Source organism: Musa acuminata, chromosome BXJ3-9, assembly GCF_036884655.1.
Source record: "Musa acuminata AAA Group cultivar baxijiao chromosome BXJ3-9, Cavendish_Baxijiao_AAA, whole genome shotgun sequence".
Lineage (NCBI taxonomy): Eukaryota > Viridiplantae > Streptophyta > Magnoliopsida > Zingiberales > Musaceae > Musa > Musa acuminata.
In genome coordinates this window covers 3,754,431-3,773,761 of record NC_088357.1, presented here as the reverse complement: position 1 = coordinate 3,773,761, position 19,331 = coordinate 3,754,431, and the positions used below count along the sequence as shown (strand labels likewise).

Here is a 19,331-nt window from a genome sequence, read left to right as displayed (position 1 = left end):
GAAAGATTGTGGTAGATTTTTTTGTGATATCCCGTCTTATAAGATGAAAATGTTGATGACAATTGTTGGTGAACTTTTACGTCGTGATCAGCGACACTCAAGTGGCGAGAGCAAGCGTGAGTCGGGTGGAGTTCGAGTTCCGCTTCTTGAGCGCAATCTGCACCCTCAGCGAGTGGTCTGCTTCTTTGTCGTCAGGTTCCTGTACACGGGACGAGGACGGGAGAGGGATTTCCTAAATCGACCCCTCTAAAGCTTAAGTGTGAAAAAAAGGAGAGTTCCATGGAATGAGCAAGCCCCCCCATGTGTCGATTATGTGGTAAGCTTTTATACCAGCACATAGGGGTCGGTTGTACTTAGTTCGTTAATTGTCGTCGATCCCTTAGGCAGCCTAGCCCATATCTTTCGTGCGGACGTCGATCGACTTGTACGGAACGGTGTTGAGCGGTACCATCCCAAGCTTTCTGGGACAGTTTTGTACCTGACAATATCGTCCCGAGCTTTTCGGGGGTGGCCTCGTACCCGACAACCGACAACGTATCTTGCACGGTCCTATACCGTGCGGGAGGATGGCTGAGTCGGCTAAGTCCGAGGCGTTGCACCAACGTGGTCCGCCACATCGGTTTTTAAGCTCCACGTCGGTGCTGTCGTGGCTGTGGACTCTGGGCGTGTTATCAAAATGTGCCTAATGTGTAATCTCACAGGATTGGCTGAGATAATGTTATTGCTACTTTTTCTGTCTTCCAACTATTCCTCAATATTTGATATTTCTCAAGTTTTCCTTATCAGAATGCCACCCAAAATATCCGCTGCAAATATCTTTTCACTCTTGATAAGAATTCTCAAGCCAATCATTGCAGCAGTAGTATGTGAGAAGTTTTGGTGGTTGTACCCTCTTAACCTTAACAGTATTGATGTCTTCTTTTACTTATAGAGAGTAAATGTAGAAGCAAAATGGCAGTACTACAGCACACTTGCATTTACTAAAAGTTCAACAAGATGCACAAGTTGAGTTTTCACTTGCAAAATGAATAAGCTTTAGAATCTAATCCAAACAAGTTTAAGCAAGGCTTGGCCTTTTGGATGTTCCGATCTAGAAAAATAATCTTGAGGACAAAATGCAGATCTGCATGCGCCATACATGACATAGCATGAAGCTATGAGCTGTTTGATGTGAATATGTTCTTTCTGAGGACACACAGTATCACATCAGGAAAAGGATTAGACACAATTTATCCAGATAACAGCTTTTCATAATACATCTAATTGGCTGCAAGTCAAGTTAGTGTCTCCACAGCAGTACTGTCAGCATTACTTCTCCATCTCCACCATCATATGTACTCTAAGTCTGAAGAATACTTTCCTTACACTGCATGCATGTACACCAACTGATGTTGTCTTTCAACCAGCTAACCAGGTCTTAGAACTTACTGCATCATGGGATTCCTTTTTGCATAGTGATTCCTACTTGCACCATCACTTGTATCCAAAGCTCATCCCATATCTTGTGTGTTCTGCTTAAAGAGAGTCGACCTGATCAAGAAAATGTCTTCTTACGTGAAGAAAAGGACAAAGAAATCCCTCGTGAGATCCACCTTTCTGACTGACAAAAATAACTGGAGGATCGATCCTCTGACCCTGTTCCCTTGCCCTGCTCTCTGACAAAGATGCAAAGTCTTTCCACTGGTTGCAATTTCTAGTCGCAGTCCAATGCCTTTCAACTCACTCCCCATGGAATCCGATGTCACTTGGGCCGACCGAAGATGACATAAATTAGTGTTGTCCGTGGTCCAAGAAAAGGTGGCACGGGTGCATCCCATGTGAGTGCGTCCGACGTCCAACTCATTTGCACATGTAACTCCCCAACCCCTGGCTTCACTCAGGTAATCAATCATACACATGCTTCCGATGGAGGTCTCCCTGTTGCTTGCCGTGGCGCCGACGGACGTGGATTTTGGTCTCCTGGAGAAGCGGCTGCGCAGGGCATGTGCAAGCGTACGTCCCCTCCATGGTGCATGTGCTTGGTTCCATGGCTCGTGAAATCATTGGCGACGCCCACAAGACTCAGCAAGTGGAAATCATTTTAGGGCCTTTAAGATCCTGATGCCGATGATGGACGATGGACCTCATGACCTGTTGCCATGTAACTAATCAGATCGGGAACATTACGACATTAACCCTAAGTTATTTTAGCATGATAAAGTCTAAAATTTGACCAAGTAATACATAAATAGAGGATGAGCCTTACTCAACTTCCAACTTCAATAAGCTGGCCACAAACACAGTCTTTGCTTCTAAAAGGTGATGCTGCCCTCCTAGATCCTGTATCAATGAAAGAGTTAAGCATTGAGCAGCTTTGGCAGATGTACACATGTATATGTATATGAACACAGATACCCTCTACCTAATGGCATTTAATTGAATTATAAATAGCATATACATGTATATACTTTAATCTGGGGAGCCGTTCTTAGCCCCTCAAGTCTCACAGACGAGAAAAGCACAACAGAGTAAATATTGGGCTTGAACTGAGGAGGGCAGTTGGGCTGGCCATCAAGAAGGGCTCATGTTGGAGAACAGAAACAGTGTCACTCAAGAAAGCTAGCACAACTACTGTTCCCAGCAGAACAACCAGGCATTCTATCCAAAGGCAAAACAATGCGGGCACATGATTAATGTAACAAGATCGATATGCAAATTCCAGGAAGAGATTTAAAATTGTTGTAAGCAGGTCATGCAGTCATAAACTGATGACTAGAAAGAGTCCCAAGATAGTAGTGTTCACATAACTCCAATTTAGATGCACACAGTGGTCACTGGAAGGCGGTTACAAGCTCATGTTTGTGATTGAAAACCTAACTGGAAGAGGGAAAAAAATGCTGCAATACGAATATGAAACTTAGGAACCGTGATCGACTAGACAATCGCCAAGCCTCTCGATGATCATGTTGCACTGCAAGACCCATGGAAACAAACATTCAAATCACCTTGAAAAATGCATTAACTTCATACTTCAGAAAAAATAAATTAAATGTCATCTTGATGGAACCATAGGAAACTTCACATCTTCATAATTTTCTTTTCTTATTTGACCACTATTAGGAAATAGTAGCTTCTTCCAAAACTAAACCACTTTATGTGAACTGAAGAAATACGGTGGTTGTGCTATTAGAATGTATCTGGCAAGAGCCATAAAATATAACATATTGTACACTTCAAAAGTTTCAAAATGCTAAAGAAGCCTTGAACATGTAGTGATCCTACAGTCCGCATTGAAAATTTAATGTTTAATTAAGGACATGAACCAACCCCCCCTCCTTTATCAATGTGAATTTACTTGTAATGGAGATAGGGATCAAGACAAATCCTTATCATTGATGAAATCAACAGCTTGGCATATATCCACAAGTGAAGGAGCAAAAGGATAATCTCTGTATGAATTTATAGGTGATTGTCCCCATGAACCTGAATGAAAAGAAAAGGAAACAAGAGTTTTGCCACATTTGAATGAAAACACTTCATAGAAAGTCTTAATTTAAAGAACGAGCATATAACTTGTTTTATAAACCTACTGCATTACTCAATAAAGTTTACCTTCAATGAGACAGCATGATATAGTGTCAGGATTTTCTTAACACCAGTTAATTCCCAAAACAAGTCTATTAAATTTCTTATTATGCACTTGCAGATGCAGAACTTACTGCAGAACATGCATAGCTTTGGATTTTGAATTATGAACATTAATCAGTGAAACATGGGTAAAAGATTCAACTTTGACATATGGCTTCTGGGTATTACTGAATTGTTTGTAATATAGTTTTGTGAATGCAAATCTTGGTTTCTTTTGGCAACAGCATAACTTTTTCAGTTCTAATGTTAGTCCTAAAAGTCCTTAATAGTGGTGGTCCTACTTACATGAAAGTCAGAATTTTTCGGATGATTAGAATGATAAAATATATATCAGACAAAAAAGAAAAGAAAAAAAAAGAAAATATCTGAACAAAAGAATGAACCTTAAGAGAACTGTACCATCCAAAAATAAATTTTTTTACCATATCTAGATATGATGAGTAGGCAATTTTTACCGTATGTCTGATGGAGCCGAAATTTCTTATGGTTCATTCGAACTAATGACTTCTCGAATTCCAAGCTGGTGCAAACGAGGGACATATTTGGAGATGGTACAGCACCCAAGAGTGTAAACTGAAAACTCAAAGACCAAACCTACATTGTGTTTCAAAAGGTCAGCATATTAGGATCCTTCAAATGTAAAAGCCCAAAACTCACAGCATGACCCAGAAGAGCTAAGCATTTCGGGTTCATTACTGCCGATCGTGTGCAAAGATAACCAAATTTTGGCCACTGTAGTTACCTCAGCGTAATGAATTTGTGAATCAAAATCAAGATGCTATATACAATTTCAAGAAAAGAAAAGAGGTACCTGACGATCTCATCCCACAATCGGAACTCAGCTTGCGTCCTGTTCCGACGACATTGTATACAAGTGAGGGACAGAAAAGAATCCGACCACCTGCAGCCAGAATCCTCGGATCCTCCATCTTCCGACTCCTTAATTCTCATCGTGCACCCAAACTAGAGTCCCTCCTCAACTCCACTCGGATTGAGGTATCAAAGTGTCAATCCCCTACAGACGCTCTACAATCGATCAAATCGAACGCCGACTGGGGAAAGCATCCTTTGAATACGTCCTGGCAGGACAAATACCGCATTCGAAACTGCGATTTCAATCGAAACAAGCAAAAGGTACCTCGATCGGGAGCTCCGACGGAAGGGAATCTAATTACGGTGGTCGAATCCGCCGATTCCTCGGGAGAACGTCGGGAAAAGGAGAACAAATATCACGCTTCACGCGGCAAGACGGGTCCAGCGCCGAAGGACGAGAACGGCAGCCGCCAAAGCGGCACATAAAACACCGTTCCCTCCCAAACCAGGTCCCCTTCCTTGGAACACTCTAATTAACTCGCTCTCCTTCAATAATCACAAGAAGAGTTTCGATCAAAGAGATCATTCGACGGTTCGGATAGCTGGAGTACGATAAAAAAGAAGCACGCGCGAGTAATACGTGTGGACCATCGAAAAGACCTGATGGTTGATCAAGGACCATCTGTTCCGGATCTAAGGGTGACGTGGTGGAAGCTCGGCCCATTCGAAGAATGATTGATATAATAAACTGCTTTATGGCATCCAATTAGTTTCTAATACTATGAAGCGTAACACTACGGCCCGGTAGGATCCGACACGATAACAGTACGGTGAGGCGCCGCGCTTCGTGGGCCGGATTCTACCTTCGAGGGCACCGTTGGAATATAAAACGTTGCTCCAATTTCCCGCTTCTCTCCTCTTTCCCCCCTCTTTTTTTCGGGTCAGTCCGAGAACCCTAGGCGCACTCTCCTCCGTAGGGTTTCTTCGTGATCGCTTAAAGCTTCCACAAGCGTCTTCAACCCCGCGCTGATCTAGGATTTGCCTTCCTGCGAGGACCCTGGGAGGAAAAGAATGGCGCTCAAACAGAAGGGCGGCGAGATTTCGGCGGAAGCCAAGAAGCGGAGGCGTGTCGGTTTCGCCAATATTGGTAATTCACCTGGTGGAGGTTGCGTTAACTTTCTGTAATCGGCTTCACCTGTAGATCTGGCGCCATCGTCTAGCTTTCCTTTATTTCTTTTCGTGTGTCGTATAGAAGTCCGTATACCGCTTGAAGTTTTTTCACGTCCTTTTTTATTTTGCAAGGATGTAGCGGTTTCACCTTATTTTTCTGGATTTCTTGGATAAGTCCTCATTTTTTGGGGGGTTATCGTATCTTTTCTTTGTTGTCATCTTGATCTAGATAGGTGGGGATTTCTGTATGATTCAGGTGGCGGAAATGCTCTTGGACATCAAATTTCCGGCCTTTTTCCGTTTGATGCTTTAAACTCTGGTCTTGCTTAGTTAAGGCCCTTACCCTTTCTTGAAAAAGGCCTACTTTTATTTTCTTGTCTCTCTTTTTGTGTCCTTTTCTTTTTCCGCGTGACTTGGTTCATCTTAATTGTGGCTGCTTTGTGTAAGCTGAATCGCTTATGGAATAGGCCAAGTTTTTTTTTACAATATTCATTTTTCATAATGCAACATTTTGGTAAAATTTCCTTTTTTAATTTAAGTTTTGACCAGGTGGGATACAAACAAGGTGCTTAAAACTTATCCCAAAATGACCTAACAGAAGATCGTGTTCTCCTTGTCTGCAATTGCACCAACACTCAAGGTTCTGAAAGACTGTTAGGATCAAACACACCGAGGATTTGAGAATTTCTTATGCCAAACATAGCATGCATATGACTGTTTAGATGATTTATAGATGATTCTGTCATCAGTGAACAATTTCTTCTATAATATGGAGTGACATTCTTGATCAAGCAGCAAAAGAAACACATGAGGCACACCAGTAGCTTTTTTTTTGCTTATAAGAGTAGATTACTCTTGTTATGGCTATTATCTTTTTTTATCTTCAGTTTGCTTCACATCTATAAAACTTGCCCAGAAGATAAATAAATTTGATGTTTCATGCCAACTATTGAACTGCACTCTCATGGATACTATCTGAAAGCTCCTATGAAGCCGTTTCATAACTTTTTTTATTACACTACAGATACTGGAGTTGAGGCAAGCGAGTGCATTAAAGTTTTTCTTGGTAAGAGTTCTATTTTGCTCCTTGTTTTCTATCTGCAGTCTTTTGTTGTCAGACCAGAAATAATTTTTCTGGAGATTGCCAGATGTCCCTCTTAGGTATGTAATTATAATGATGTCCTGGTTTTCAAAGTCAATCTATTGAATGGTTGTTTAAATGCTGTTTTTTCTGCATGGTTACTTTTTGTAATCAGGTAACAATAAGCATAACAAGAGAAAATGTTGACATATCTGCCTTTTCTCTATTGGTAATTGGAAAACGATGTACATGAACCCCATATTTGGAATCTGTGCTGTATGACGTTTTTCTTTTGTTTTCCTGATGCATAGGCACAGTGCCTATTGAAAGGTCAACCAAGATCACTGTATGATGCACAATTCATTTAATTTATATAAACCCCACAAAGCCCATGGAGGATGGTATAGAATAAGATCAGCTAGCAGTAATTTGTTTTGTTTATGAACCATTAAAACATAAAAAATGCTGCAGAAGATTGAGGCAAGCATTTATTTAGTCCCATGGGGAATTGGAAAACACAATTCAGTTATTTAAAATCAGAGATACCTCCCAGATGAGCTAGGCTTAAAGATGATATTTGTCGTATCAGATCAAGATTTTAATTTCCTAGCACCATTTTCTTGTTTGGTTGTTGAAGTGAATCTTAGCATGTTTGATTGTCAACAAAATGACCCTCAAATTTCATGAATGTGACATTGAGGATTGGGTAAAGTCACTGTTGGATTTCTTATAAGTCGTAACCTAGACCAATATATGTTTCCAGGCATAAAGATTTTTTTTTTTTGTTTTTTGCATCTTGTAGTGTAATGAGGCACTAAGATGTCCTGAGCTCAGAGTTTTGGAGTTTTGACTTTGTGCTGGTGCTTGCTGTCTTTGAAGTAAAAGTTTCTCATGCATATCATCACAGGATCTTTGAACATTGTGGAACGTCTTTAATGATAAAAACTAGCAGGCATCAGAACTTTTGGCTTGAGTGCAGCCAGTGCTGGTGGAGACGTTGAAATGCTAGATATTATTCACACATAGCTAGAGAAATATATAACATATATACTTGAATTTGTGCACATCGTGATAGGATCTCTGTTCCTTTTCAACATTGCCTTTAGTTCTGGTTTTAAGTTAATGGTGAAGTTCTATAGTCAGTTATCCATGGTCAAAAAATGCCAACTGCATTGGAAACATAGCTTTCAAATTTGTTTCCCTGTGATGTTTGATATTTGTTATTGGGTACTGGGTAGGTAGATAATCAACCTAAATTTAAGAACTTACGGTGTTTTTTTGCAAATGTCATAAGTTGCCTTATGACAACATGTTGTGTGAATCTCTATTGCTATTAAGTGCATGTCTCTGTCTTGGAGATCCTCACCACCCAAGTGATCATCCTTTTTAGGTTTACGGTCCGCTCTCTAGTTAACAAGAGACTGACAGCCATGTAAAATTCTCTTCGTTCCAAAATAAACTTTCTTCATTCATCAATTTTCTTGATATTGTAAAGCTAAGAAAGTCAGCAAGACAAAAGTAAGGAAGATGAGTATTTTGGAAATCACCAAATTGGCAGGAAGTGTTCCAAGATTGGAGGGTGCCTATCTACATAATATATTCCAGCAGACTGCAAAAAAGCTTTGGGTACTTCAACTGGTACAAAGAAAGTTGGTACCCTAGGATCATAGCAAAAAGACTGACATTGCCTGTGTATGACACTTAATTATGTTCTTGGATGCTTTATTACTTTTGCTCTTTGAAGATTTGCTTGTTTACTATTATTTTTTTAATTTGCTACTACCTTCATATGTTATGTTCATGTGTTTGTTTGACTGCAGTAAAAAGTGGAGATGAAGTGGGATCAACAAACAGTTTTTGTATCAACCCAGTTGACCTTAATCAGTTTTTTGGTGAAGATGGGAAGATATACGGCTATAAAGGCTTAAGGGTAAGCCATAGTTTCAAAATGCTTTTAATTCTTAGTGTTATACCTAATATTTAGACCTGTCAAAAATACATAAGGATGCCGATTTAATTGTTGCCATTTAAACAAGTTGCTAAGATAAGACAGTTTTAAAATGGTCTGAAATCTCAGTGTTATCCCTAATGCAGACATGTCAAACTGATAAGGTTTCCAATTTACTTGGTATTGTTTAATGGTGCTATGATTTTTTTTTGCCACTACAGCTTATTATGGTAATGAATAAATCGCTCCTTTAATATGAACAACAAATTTATAATGCTAAGTCAGATGTTTAAATATTTTATGGTTCCTGTTTATTGAGTTAATGGCCAATTTGAACTATTTCACTAATGCTGACGTTTTGTGTTTCAGAAATCTTTTGATGGTTTCTATCTATGCACTTACATCTACAATTAAGTGCTACCATCATTCAATTTGTTTATCATATGTGTTGAAATTATGGGGATAATGTAGGAAGATCTGTGGACATACACATTGATGAAAAGAACACGTGTAAAAGATTTCTGCCAATGTTTCTTCTGCTTTTCTTTTATAACGAGAATGAATTGGCAGATTTCTACCAATGCTGTTCCTCTATATATGGTTGTTCGATGCAATTATGTCAATTAACTTTTTTCAGGAAATTTTTCTTGCTTAATTATTGCTTCTCTTATGATCTGTTGGAAAAATAATGATGACATCTCAAAAGTTTAGGTTTAACAAAGTAGTTGGTATGTTTTGACTTTATCTTTTTCTTGTAGAAAAAGATTTATAAAACCTGAAAGTACTAATTTAGCAATCCAATGTTACTAGTAGCTCTAATAAAATTTTATTTTACTCCCTAACCAAATTGCAATGCATCCTAATGTAAATGGCATCTGTTACTGAAATTATGTTTTCTCTTTTATTTTATTAATATGCAAATCTAACAGTAGTCCATCTCAGTGCAGGTTAACATTTGGTTGAGTACAGTGTCATTTCATGCTTACTCTGAGATTACATTTGAGAGCACCAGCGACGTAAGTGTCATCACCTAAATTGCAATCACTGTAAACCATGGCATATTTGAGGCATTATGCTTACTCTGAGAATGTTTATCTGGAGCTCTGAGAACGTGTCAGATGTGGGTCTAAACTTTCTAAAAATGAAATTCTTGAAATATTGTTGCTTGTTGTGATAATATACTTTTTATGATTACTGGATTACTTGTCAGTGTTTTATTAACTTTCATAAAAGAAGCTCAAAATATTACTCTTTCGTTTTGTGTTGTTTTGGCTGATGCAAAATCACAGTCACTGATATTTCAATTTGAGTACTCCTTTGTTATCTCTATCGTCTTTCTAAGTCATCTGAAACTAGATACTGTAAATTGTTTCAGGGTGGAAAAGGGATCACTGATCTTGAGCCAGCTCTTCAGGTAATTCAGGTTTACTTGCATGACAATTTTTTGTTCTTCTCTGAATTCTACGTTTTTTAACATGATGGATGTTTACTCTTTCTGTAGGATATATTTGGTGAATTATTGACTGAGAAAGAACAATTTCTTCAAACATTTTCAACAGAGCGTAATTTCATTAGGTTTGAATTCAATCAAATTTCTCAATAGCTTTCTTTCTTCCAACTTCAAATAAATTTTGTAGCTTTGTTCTTCTATTTATTATCTGTGTTCTTCTGGATATCAGAAATATCATATCCGATGGTGCAGTTGTTCCTTGCAAAACCTCAGAGGAGGATGATCATGCATCTAATTCAAATTCTGAAGCTGATGGTTCAATGATTGAGGTACTATTGCATTGCATTTATAACTTGGTCACTGTAATCTTACAAGATCTGAACTTATTTTAAAACATCTGCTGATTAACATTTAATCTATACACTAATGTTCCATGTCACCTGTCTGAAATGTACTTTAAAATGCAGTATTTTTATTTGAGATGCTAGAAAAAGGATTCTAACATTTGCTTTATGACTTACTTGCGGAAGTTCAAACAACACATATTTGCCTTTTGTTTTTCTTGCTGTTCTCCAGCATCAACATAAATCAAAATATTCTTTTTTCAAATTTCTAGAGATTTTACATATGATCTGTAATTTCTTTCTCTTTGTATCAGGTTATCCGGATGAAACAGGACAGTGAGCCTGTTTGTTTACTTTATAGTCGACTGGTTCCTCTTGTACTGCTTCTTGTTGATGGTACCTCTTGTGTGAATGTTATCTAATAAAATCTTCCATTTATGACTCTTATCAAATTTCGGTACTCATATGTTGTGCCAATTGTTAGGTGGCAGTCCAATCGATGTAACTGATCCAAGATGGGAAATCTTTTTGGTTGTGAAGAAGGTCCAAGATCCTCTGGGTGATTGTATAACCAATGTGCTTGGTTTTGCCACTGTTTATCGCTTCTTTCATTACCCAGACAGTACACGTTTACGGATTGGCCAGGTTTAATTCAATATTCTCTGGTTGTAGTTCCATATTTTTGGGGCTTTTGGAACTATACTGCCTTGTTATATCTATAAGCTTTGCCATTGTTATAAAAGAATAGATACCAGATATACCCATTGTTGGCAATTCTATGTACTATATCATTCATGCTGCACTAGGAACAGCCACCTTAGACTTGTCCACCAATTTATATACCAAAGAGTGTTGATGCTTCCTGAAAGTGTTGCTGTGAGATTTAAACGTGGCATTGTAGAAACAGCTGGCCATCTATCTTTTAGCTACAATATTACAGTAGTCTACCTGCTAGTTTCGGGATGATTTTCTGATTCATTTTGTTTGTTCTGTTTCCAGATCTTAGTATTGCCCCCTTACCAGGGTCAAGGCCATGGACGCCATCTCTTAGAGTCTGTGTATTCTGTTGCAGTATCTGAAAACATATATGATGTGACTGCTGAAGAGCCTTCAGACTACCTTCAGTATCTTCGTGCTTGCATTGACACCAAGCGCTTGCTGTGCTTTCAGCCGATAAAGCCAGCCATTAATTCAGTTGTTTCATGCTTAAAGGAAGGGAATCTATTAAAGCGGATTTGCAGGTCAAGCTCCTGCCCACCGGCAAGTGCGATGGAAATTGCACGACAGAAGCTAAAGATCAACAAGAAACAGTTCCTTAGATGCTGGGAGGTCCTCATCTATCTAAACCTCAATCAAGAGAACAGCAAGTGTACTGAAAACTTCAGAGCCTGGGTTTCAGATCGTGTTAAAAGTGACATAGTTGATAAAGATGCCGTGGACAGTAGGAAACATCTTGTCGAGGTGCCAAATGACTATGACCATGACATGACATTTGTTGTATGCTGGTCGCAAAATGGTGGAGAACCAGATGGTATTGATGGCAATCCAGGGGGAAGCCAATCAACACAAGATGAGCAGTTAAATGAGTTGGTCAAGAAGCGATTGGAAGATATTGTTAAGATCACTAACAAGGTTTCTGCAATTCCGAGAAATTAAGTAGTGTGGGGGTTAAAGCTTGCTTATCGAGTGCTAGTGCAAAAGGGCGTTAACTTAGCAGAAACTTGATTGTAAATTGTTACATCATTTTTTTTTTCAACTCAAGAGTCATGTTTGATGTAGTGTCTGGACCTGTTTATGAGCTGAATGTATGATCTTAATTGCCATATTTATTAAAACTTGGAATTTTGATGTTTGGTGGAACATTTGCCGAATCAATCAGCTGCATATTAAATCTTGCTTAGCTCTATTACAATATGATCACAGCGAGAAGTTAACCTTTCATGGATGTTTCAGCTGGTGTTAGATGCTGGTCGATCTAATGCTGCAATTAAATAATTTTGGTAATCCTGTCATCAAGCTCTGGATATTGGCACTTTTAGCTGAGTCTACTGTTTGTGCTTCATAATTTTCAGTTCTCTAACAAAAAATATGTTGACTATGCAACTTTATTGGATCAGGAAAGATGATAGGATGTCTTCGGGTCTATGGAGCACACTCAGCTGAAGTCATTTCATGCAAATATAATAAATAGTTCTCTGTGGATTGGATATTCATGCCAAGGCATGTGGGCAGCTTTCATTTTCTCAGCCTTCCATGGCTTACAGGAAGAGTTATTGTGCACTTGTAGTTCTCGATTGCGAATGCTGATCTTGTTCGGTAAAGTTTCTCTGCTTCCTTGCATGGCGATGTATTGGATTTGGGAGGTTCGACTGTGGCAATGGCTGTGATGAAACTGGGAATGCCGAAGTCTGCTTGTTATACATCTTTTTCAGGGAGGCCAGGTGGAGAAAGGAAGAAAACAACAATAGCAGACATGGATGACCATCTTCCAAAAGAACAAAACAATCTTCAAATCCATGTCTTTCTTTATTCATCAATCGATGAGCAGCCCTTTCCTTCCCATGATGGCAGCAGTCTCCTATTCAAGTAATTTCTTCTGCACTATAGCATCTTTATCCTTATGTTTCTAAATAGCATAGTAGGACATATCTGTGGAGATTCATATATAGCATGATAATTTAGTCAGACAACTATGAGCGCCGGATTGAAAATTAGAGCATGATAATTAGAATGCGTCAAGCGAACTGAAATATCAATTCCATTAACTATCTAAATCATGTTCAATCGAATTCGTTTTCAGTTTGAAGCTTTCACTAGCGATTCGAATGAAAGGATTGAAGCATCAATCCCTTGATGAGTCACAAAGTTTATGTTTCTAGTTATAAAATCAACTTAAGCTCCTCATATTTCTCCTCTTTTTTTTTTTTCTCTGAGAAAGAGAATTCTTATATTTCTCTGAGATTAGAATTGACCCAATAACATGTATAATGACAGATGATACAAAAACTACCGGACAAAGTCATAGAATGGTAGAACACAGATTTCTGGGAGATTAGATTGACCCAATAACATGTGTAATCTTTTATCTTTATGTGCAGGTTTCCCCTGTGGTCCTCCTCGGCTTATCTTCGCAGCTTAGATGGTATCCCTGATTCATTCATGACTTTATATATATATACATATATATATATATATATATATATATATATATATATAGAGAGAGAGAGAGAGAGAGAGAGAGAGAGAGAGAGAGAGAGCATATACTGAGAACAGAGGCAACACAAAACAGCCACCTGCCCATTTAATAGTCTTCTCGTGGGAAGTCAAGTCGAGAAGCTCCAAACGTGAATCATTCATTCCTCTCTCAACCCATATATCTAATACTAATAATCCGCGCTGGTTTCCACGGACGTGATTGAAAATAGTTGTGTGCTTGCTACGAGTCAATGAGTTGATATGTTGGTCTGCTGGGAGCACTCGGAAGAAACCACATGCCTAGAATGTGGCAGGTGATTGCTCTCCTGCAGTTGGCTGGAATTCTTGCCTGGAAAGAATCACCCGATTTCTTGAGGAACACGATGAGATCTGCTGATCTGTTTCTTCGTATCATGAACTTGACCTTCTGAATTAGAAGACAAGGAGAAGCTTTTCTTAAACTTATCCTCTCTGTTCTATAGTTTGACTTTCTTCCGCATACTAATGCCATTCTGATCTATTGATTCTATTCTAGCAACGTTTTTCTTGTACCGTATTGTATGTCTTGTAGTGGGCTGTATCTTTTCCGATCTTTTCATGTAATATTCTATTGGAGCAATTCTATCCTTTATATGTATAAAAATGTAGTTCATTTGTTCTCCAGTATATGTATGTTGATTTCATCCCTCTGAGCTTTGTCTCGACATGCTCTTCTGCAGAGGAAGAAAGGGCAATGGCCATTTTTGGAATGAGATGCTTCAGCTCCAAGAAGATGGCGCTCCTGTGCTTCTTCTTCTTCTTCTTCGTGGCCGCTGTTCAAGTTCGAGCACAGACGACAGGTAGAACAGAGGCCAACCAAGAGATGATATGATCCGCTGCGTGTATTCTCAGTGCTTCCCATCTGAGTGTTATACTCACTTAGATGCAGGTTTCATTAACATCGACTGCGGCATCCCGGAGAACTCTTCCTACGTCTCGGGCCTAACTTACGTCTCCGATGCACAGTATACGGACACCGGTGTCAACTACAACGTCTCGCCGGCGTCCTTCCCTGCTCTCGCTCAGCGATTTTTGACGGTGAGAAGCTTCCCTGACGGAGCTCGCAATTGCTACACCTTCAAGTCGATCGTCCCGGGGTGGAAGTACCTCATCAGAGCAACATTCTTGTACGGGAACTACGACCTCAAAAACAGTCCTTCCGTTCAGTTTGATCTCTACCTCGGCGTCAACCTCTGGAAGACGATAAACCTGACAGATCCATCAAGTAACTATTTGACCGAAGCTGTTACCGAGGCCATCACTGATCTGATATCGGTGTGTCTGGTGAACACCGGCCGTGGGACTCCTTTCATATCGGGGTTGGATCTGAGACCAACGGCGGCGTCTCATTATCCGCTGGTCAACGCCTCTCGCAGTCTGGTTCTTTTGGATCGCTTCAACATGGCGCCGACCGGTATCTCTATCAGGTGAGAATTTTGAGTTGAGATGTATGATCCAAGTTTTCTTCTCCATACACTATTGTTTGCATGGAATTAATAGGTATCCATTGGACCCGTATGATCGTTATTGGTTCCAATATACAACCCAACCTTCCTGGGATGAGATATCCGCCAACTCCACTGTCGAAACTCCTGGGAATGATCACTTTGAGGTCCCTTCCAAGGTGATGCAGACAGCAGTTTTCCCTGCGAACTCCACCAAACTGGAGCTCAGTTTCACTCCAGATCCTGGAGACCTCGATGAATTCTACGCCGTCATGTACTTCGCCGAGCTGCAGCAGAACGCCTCGAGGCAGTTCTTCGTCTACCTCAACGGAGCCCTGTTGAATGACGCCAAACCTTTCACTCCGGACTTCCTCGTTTCCGACGCCATATATAACATCAATCCTAGCGCAGGATACAGTGAGCTAAACATCTCACTGGTCGCAACAGAGAGTTCCACACTTCCTCCCCTCCTCAACGCCGTGGAGGTCTTCTCGACGGTGCGAAACACGAACGTGGCATCGGATGGTGGAGATGGTAATCTGTATCTTCATCTCTGTTCATGGTGTCTGCAGGAATGCACTGGCTTTTCTTGTGGTCGTTTCTCTAACACATGATTATTTTGCTCTACCTCGTCGACTGCATCAGTTCATGCCATGATGGCGATCAAGGAGTGGTATCAGGTGAAGAACAACAATTGGGCAGGCGATCCATGTTCTCCCAAATCTTATACCTGGGATGGGCTTAATTGTACCTTCAATGCATCTGGTATTCCGAGGGTCACTGCACTGTAAGTTTCTCTTGGCTCAACGAAGAACTCCGTGGATAAACTCTAATCATCAACAAATGACGATGGAATGACTCGGATATGATGATGTTTTTGCAGCAATCTGTCATACAAAGGATTGATTCGTGAAATAAGCCCTTCTTTTGCCAGCCTCAGTGCGATTCAGTTCTTGTACGTGCTTCTGATTTGAAGCTATTATCATCTCGACAAATAAATAATGGCATAATTTTACAGGGATTTATCTCACAACAACTTAACAGGACCAATACCTGCTGCTCTGGCATATATACCATCTCTCAAGCTCTTGTAAGTATTTCTATGGCGGCATCGTGTTTCCTTTGTAGAACAGTAAGTCCAACTGTGATGACACAGCGTTATTTGGCTATATTTTCAGAGATTTGACAGACAACCAACTCGATGGATCAATTCCTTCTGCTCTTCTCGAGAGATCACGGAATAAATCGATTACTCTAAGGTCTGTCCTAATCTTGAAATCTCAGTTTTCCAGATTCTTTGTACTCCATGATTGACTGCAAAAAGATTATTTGGGTCGACTTGATTGGTGATAGAGGTAGAATACAGAAAGAAAACTTTACTGAATGGTGATGGCGATTTGGCTTTAGAGATGTCAGCTGCAGTAAAATTTCCACATCTGAAGCTCGGTGTTGAACTGAGCGATTGTTTACATTCAAGAAAAGCTGAGTTTGAAATCCTTGTAATGATAGAACTGATGGCAACCCAAACCTCTGTGACGATCCTGCTTCTTGCGAGTCAAAGCCGACGTCAAGGCAGAAGGGAAAGACCGCAGCTATCGTTATATCTTGTGTGGTTTCCGTGGTGGTACTCTTTGCGGCGGTAATCATTCTCTACATGCTAAGAAAGAAACAAGGTTAGTCATGTTCTTGCAACTACAAGTTTCATTTAGAGACCTCCATGTGTAACCTGCATTTGATGATACTACGCTAGGCTTGAAATCCTCGGCAAGAGGAACCACTGATAAGCTTCATAACGAAGATGAATTGCAATTTGAAAATCGAAAGTTCACATATAGGCAGCTGCAGAGCATCACCGACAACTTTGAGAGAATCATTGGAAAAGGAGGATTTGGGACTGTTTATTATGGCCATCTGGAAAATGATACCGAAGTTGCTGTCAAGATGCTATCCCAGTCATCATCACAAGGAACTAAAGAGTTTCTTGCCGAGGTAATCGATTCACGGCTTCTCCAAGCTTAAACTCTATGAAAGGAACCACCGAAAACAAGTTCATATTCCTCCTTACTCTGTTCTCCTCTGTTTTCGTTGACCTACTCGAGTTCGTCCTATTTGTTTCATGGTACATCCTTTCCATTCTACTCTCCAGGGGACAAAAAAGTGACTTGATTGTGTTACAGGCCCAGCATTTGACGAGGGTGCATCACAAGAATCTAGTCTCTATGGTCGGCTACTGCATGGATGGAGATCATTTGGCACTTGTCTACGAGTTCATGTCTCAGGGAACCCTTAAAGACCATATTAGAGGTTCTCAAAGAAAAACTCTACACCTTAGCTATGTTAATCTTGGTTGTAGACATATTCTGATTTGGTCTTTGGATGAAGCTACAAAGAGGTACTCATCATGACCTTTTAACAGGTACTGGCACTGCTGCACCTTTGAGCTGGGAACAGCGCCTACAGATCGCTCTTGAAGCTGCACTAGGTTGGGCGGTGAAACATACAAGTCACTTCTAAAGCCGCCGCTTTCTTTAACCTTCTCTGTGCACTCACTGGTTTGGTTTGGATGATGTGTAGGACTCGAGTACTTGCACACCGGCTGCAAGCCTCCACTGATTCATAGAGACGTGAAGACCACAAACATCCTCTTGAACGAAAGGCTGGAGGCAAAGATATCAGATTTCGGGCTCTCCAGGACTTTCCAGAGTGACGGCCACAGTCATGTCTCCACCAGGGTCGTCGGCACCATGGGATACCTCGATCCAAAGTATTTCACTTGGCTTCTTGTTGACGTGAATGAGCACACAAGCAAAACGCAAAACCTAACCAATGGAACGATTGATCTTATTTAGGTACTACACCAAAAACCAACTGAGCCAGAAGAGTGATGTGTATAGCTTTGGGGTGGTTCTCTTGGAGCTGATCACAGGGCAACCTCCGGTGGTTAATGATCCCGAGAACACTCACCTGGTGGAATGGGTTCGCCGAAGGCTTGCAAAAGGGAACATCGAGGACGTGGTCGACCCGAGCCTGCAGCAGGAGAACGTTGTGAATTCTGCTTGGAAGGTGGCCAATGTGGCGCTGGCATGCGCTGCTCATGCGTCGAGCAACAGGCCGACGATGAGTGATGTGGTGATGCAGCTGAAGGAAAGCTTGGCGTTGCACGGTGACGGAGCTAAGCTCCATTTCCAGCACTTGAGCAGCGAGAAGATGTACACTGATTCGGGCGATATAAGCCAGATTAGTAAGTTTGATATCGAGCAGGTTGGGAACATTTCAGATAGCGAAGGCCCTTCAGCAAGGTAACGCTGGTCTCGCCACCTCTGTTTTGGGTCGTGCTTCGCGTGGTTCGAGAATGAACACAAACGGGAGGAGAATGTATCCGGCTTCTTTGTGCTCAAAGACCACAAGTATTGGGAGTTACTCGACGTAACAACAAATATTATACATATGTTAAAGCATTTGTTAAGGTTAGATGTTTGGTTTTGATTATGAATAACTTAAATTTTTATGATTTATTCGTATCTAAAATAATTTTTATATTTTTAAAAATATAATATATAAGTTTTTTTTCTCATATGAGCTAACAAATATTATGATCTAATTTAAGTTTAAAAAAAACTGAGATCACCATCAATTGCAGAAGGAAACATCATCATGAAAACAACCACCAACAGTAACACCGAGTCACTATTGCATAGCAAGGTGTTGTACGCATCCAATCTCTCTCGCACCGATGACGAGCTCAAGAGCTTTTGGTCCTGTCTGAGATGGATGTGTGTCGACTAGTCTGATGCTAGGTATACAATAGTCTGATGGTCAAACTCTCTCTCATCTCTACCTCCGGCCTCTCTTACATTTGTCTCTCCACCTTTGTCCATCGCTATGGTCTCTATCGCTTTTTCTTTTTTTGACAAGATGGACCTTAACTTTTCTTTAAACTTAAAATTATACGTATCATTATATTAATAGTTTATTATGAGTCAATATGTCACGTAAGTAAATTTTAATATCTGTTAACTCAGACTTGACATGAGAGGCTATTACATTTTTAAAAATATATGAGTTATTTTAGATACGAGTAAATCATAAGAGCTTAAGTGATCCATAACAAAAACTACATAAGCTTAAATAGACCTTAATTTTTTTTAAATTTAAATTATATGTATAATTATATTAATAATTTATTGTGAATCAACATATTAGATTTTAATATATGTTA

General features: G+C 40.0%; 2 protein-coding genes and 1 long non-coding RNA gene across 4 annotated transcripts; 2 read left to right on the top strand and 1 right to left on the bottom strand.

Annotated features, from left to right (window-relative positions):
- Positions 1-3,652: 3,652 nt before the first annotated feature.
- On the bottom strand, positions 3,653-4,927 carry LOC108951207 (uncharacterized). Its single transcript, XR_010501254.1, has 3 exons — positions 4,766-4,927; positions 4,439-4,642; positions 3,653-4,221 (listed from the first exon to the last, which is right to left on the bottom strand). It is a non-coding gene; the product is annotated as an uncharacterized LOC108951207 (long non-coding RNA).
- Positions 4,928-5,349: 422 nt separating this feature from the next.
- LOC103997059 (probable histone acetyltransferase type B catalytic subunit) lies at positions 5,350-12,293 on the top strand. The gene is made up of 10 exons (XM_009418191.3): positions 5,350-5,587; positions 6,635-6,676; positions 8,512-8,621; positions 9,587-9,655; positions 10,015-10,053; positions 10,141-10,214; positions 10,319-10,418; positions 10,748-10,829; positions 10,918-11,078; positions 11,433-12,293. The coding sequence occupies exons 1-10, from the start codon at positions 5,512-5,514 to the stop codon at positions 12,087-12,089; spliced, it is 1,410 nt and encodes a 469-aa protein (XP_009416466.2). The 5' UTR covers positions 5,350-5,511; the 3' UTR covers positions 12,090-12,293.
- A 2,001-nt stretch (positions 12,294-14,294) lies between these two features.
- Positions 14,295-18,549, top strand: LOC135586904 (putative leucine-rich repeat receptor-like serine/threonine-protein kinase At2g19230). Of its 2 annotated transcripts, none has more exons than XM_065167801.1 (13): positions 14,295-14,467; positions 14,557-15,094; positions 15,168-15,646; positions 15,758-15,899; positions 15,996-16,067; positions 16,131-16,202; positions 16,291-16,371; positions 16,622-16,785; positions 16,863-17,101; positions 17,290-17,416; positions 17,529-17,594; positions 17,687-17,876; positions 17,962-18,549. In XM_065167801.1, exons 1-13 carry the CDS (start codon positions 14,296-14,298, stop codon positions 18,413-18,415), a joined length of 2,796 nt encoding a protein of 931 aa, XP_065023873.1. In that variant the 5' UTR covers position 14,295; the 3' UTR covers positions 18,416-18,549. The 2 variants fall into 2 exon arrangements, with proteins under 2 accessions (XP_065023873.1, XP_065023871.1); XM_065167799.1 differs by having other exon boundaries at positions 14,296-14,467; positions 14,551-15,094.
- The last annotated feature ends 782 nt before the right edge of the window (positions 18,550-19,331 follow it).